The 2398-nt window shown below is 53.3% G+C and overlaps 1 protein-coding gene across 1 annotated transcript in view; it reads left to right on the top strand.

The window, feature by feature from the left end:
• LOC108804023 (phosphatidylinositide phosphatase SAC2-like) overlaps positions 1 to 1445 on the top strand; it is a gene marked incomplete at its 5' end in the record, with an annotated part of 4927 nt that extends 3482 nt beyond the window's left edge. Inside the window, one exon of the mRNA XM_018575792.1 lies at positions 344 to 1445. Within this exon, the coding sequence (XP_018431294.1) occupies positions 344 to 1385 (1042 nt within the window). The remainder of the gene's footprint in view (positions 1 to 343) is intronic.
• Positions 1446 to 2398: the final 953 nt, after the last annotated feature.

The following is a 2398-nucleotide window of genomic DNA, read 5'->3' as shown; positions in this document are numbered from 1 at the left end:
GTAGGTTCTGGTATGAAGGGATGGGCTCGGTGTTGTAGGTTCTGGTATGAAGGGATGGGCTCGGTGTTGTAGGTTCTGGTATGAAGGGATGGGCTCGGTGTTGTAGGTTCTGGTATGAAGGGATGGGCTCGGTGTTGTAGGTTCTGGTATGAAGGGATGGGCTCGGTGTTGTAGGTTCTGGTATCCATGAACAGATTGGCATAGTGGCTCCATGGATCTATTCTGAAGTATCTCTGGAGGTCCCGGGATGGCGAGCTGACCTTGTGTACATGTAACCCAGGTATGTATGTTGTATGTATGTTGTATGTCCTCCAGACGGTGACGGTCTTGTTTTGTGTTGCAGGAAGAGCAGCAAGCCTCATGAGGACATCCTCGGGATACAATCCAAAAGCCAGAAGCTGGGAATGAACAGCATGGGTCTGACCCAGAGCAAGAACTTCTTGATGAGTAAATTCTCCTCCCTCAACCAAAAGGTCAAACAAACCAACATCGGAAATCTCCGCAAGTTGGGTCCCTTTAACAAGGAAGTGAAGGGCTTCCTCAAACCCAACCTGCAGGCCAATCCTTGGAAATCCGACAGCAGCCTGGAAAATCCCGGCACAGAGACCAAAGACCACGCGGAGTCGGACTTGGAGCTCTCGTCAGACAGCGACTCCTTCCATTCCGATGACTACATTCCGAAGTCGGATGACGACGGGCTGGTCTCGGGCTCTCTAGAGAACATCGGGCAGCTGGACTATGTCCTCCCGAGCTGCGGGATCATCGCCTCTGCCCCACGCTTGGGCGGCCGGTCGCAGTCCGTCAGTAGTGCTGAGCCAAGTCTCCACCACCCTACGGAGATCCAGGTGACCCAGTGCGAAGCATCACCGGAGCAGAAGGTTCTTGTGGATTTCGGAACGCCGATCGACGCTTACTGCCACCAGTTTGTCCACGATGCCCAGACCAAAGATGGCGACTGTGCGGGCAGCGATGGTGGTAAAGAACAAATGGACCAAGTAGTATTGCGCAATAATTCCCCCCGACCATCTACTGAAGTGGAGCCGGAAATAGAACAACTTCCTCGGCCCTCCCAGCTGGAGGTGTCTGGAACTGACGCCGGCTCCCGCTTGTCTGTAGACTTTTCCGCGGCCTCGGGCCGGTCCAGCCCCGGCTCTGGCGCCTCCCCGGCCGACAGCAGCGGCAGCAGAGTTGTCTCTCCGTTCGCCAAGATCCGCAGTTCTGTCGTCCAAGTGGCAAACATCACCCAGGCCGGGCTGGCGCAAGGCATTAACTTTGCCGTGGCTAAAGTGCAGAAGTCTCCGGAGCCGACGACCGTACCGGCCCAGCTACCCAACGACTTCAAGGAACTGTTCACACAGTGTCAGACCCGCATCATACAAATCTAATGACCACCGCCGGCTCCGCCCACATATAGGACGTCACTTCCAACAATGTTTACATTTTTATCATTTGGGCTGTAGATGGGAATTCCTTCAACGGGAACGGTGAACGGACGCCGTTGTACTCTGGACCGTTCCTTCACTCTGGGTGAACCGACGTCGCACTGTTCCCGTTACCCTCGGTGAACGGACGGCGGCGCACTGTTCCCGTTACCCTCGGTGAACGGACGGCGGCGCACTGTTCCCGTTACCCTCGGTGAACGGACGCCGTCGCACTCTTCCCGTACCCTCGGTGTTGGGTTTTCGGTAGGAAAACACTGTATTTTAGTTACTATTTATTTTGTAGGTTTTTATATCCCGTTTCCTGTGGGAATCTCCTCGCGTCTCTGACCCGTCTTCCCTCCCGGCCTTGTATCTGTATCAAGGCATTAACCCCTCACTGCCCGGCCAGTAAAGTATTAGACGGACCCCTCTACACTGGAAGATCCGGGCGCGACGAGCATTCCGGGGGCCGCGGCGGTTCTGTGGTAGGATAGAAGCTTGTGTGCTCGGCGCTCTCTCTATATTCTATCTCTGGACGGCGATTTAAGATTGCGCTCCTCGGCTGCGTCCATCGGCGGCGCGTGTAACCTTTTGTGTACTTTGTGACGCGCCTCCTGTCTGTACCGGTTCACTGAAATGTATTTATTTGTCGTGTTCTGTGTCATGAAAGGGAATTATTTTAATAAAAAAAAAAAAACGTTTTAAAACAAACGGTCTCGTTTATTGGAGGACACAGCCGAGATCTTGACTCTCTCACCACTGGGTTATAGCGCCACCTTCAGGAGTAAAGTTGTAATTGGTGAGGGTGCTCTCCGCACACCTTTCAGCAGTCCCGGCCAGTAGAGATGAGGTGCTTGCAGTAACTCCCACGGATGGCACCGTGTAATGCACAAAGTAGAAAGAATAGGTTACCAGCACTCAGATTGATTTAAATAAGTCCTTTTTATTGGACATACGTGTCACAATAGTCAAACAGC

Source organism: Nanorana parkeri, unplaced genomic scaffold, assembly GCF_000935625.1.
Source record: "Nanorana parkeri isolate BGI_ZX_2015 unplaced genomic scaffold, ASM93562v1 scaffold4801, whole genome shotgun sequence".
Lineage (NCBI taxonomy): Eukaryota > Metazoa > Chordata > Amphibia > Anura > Dicroglossidae > Nanorana > Nanorana parkeri.
Note: the sequence above shows the minus strand (reverse complement) of the source record. Positions and strands in the feature narration are given on the sequence as shown.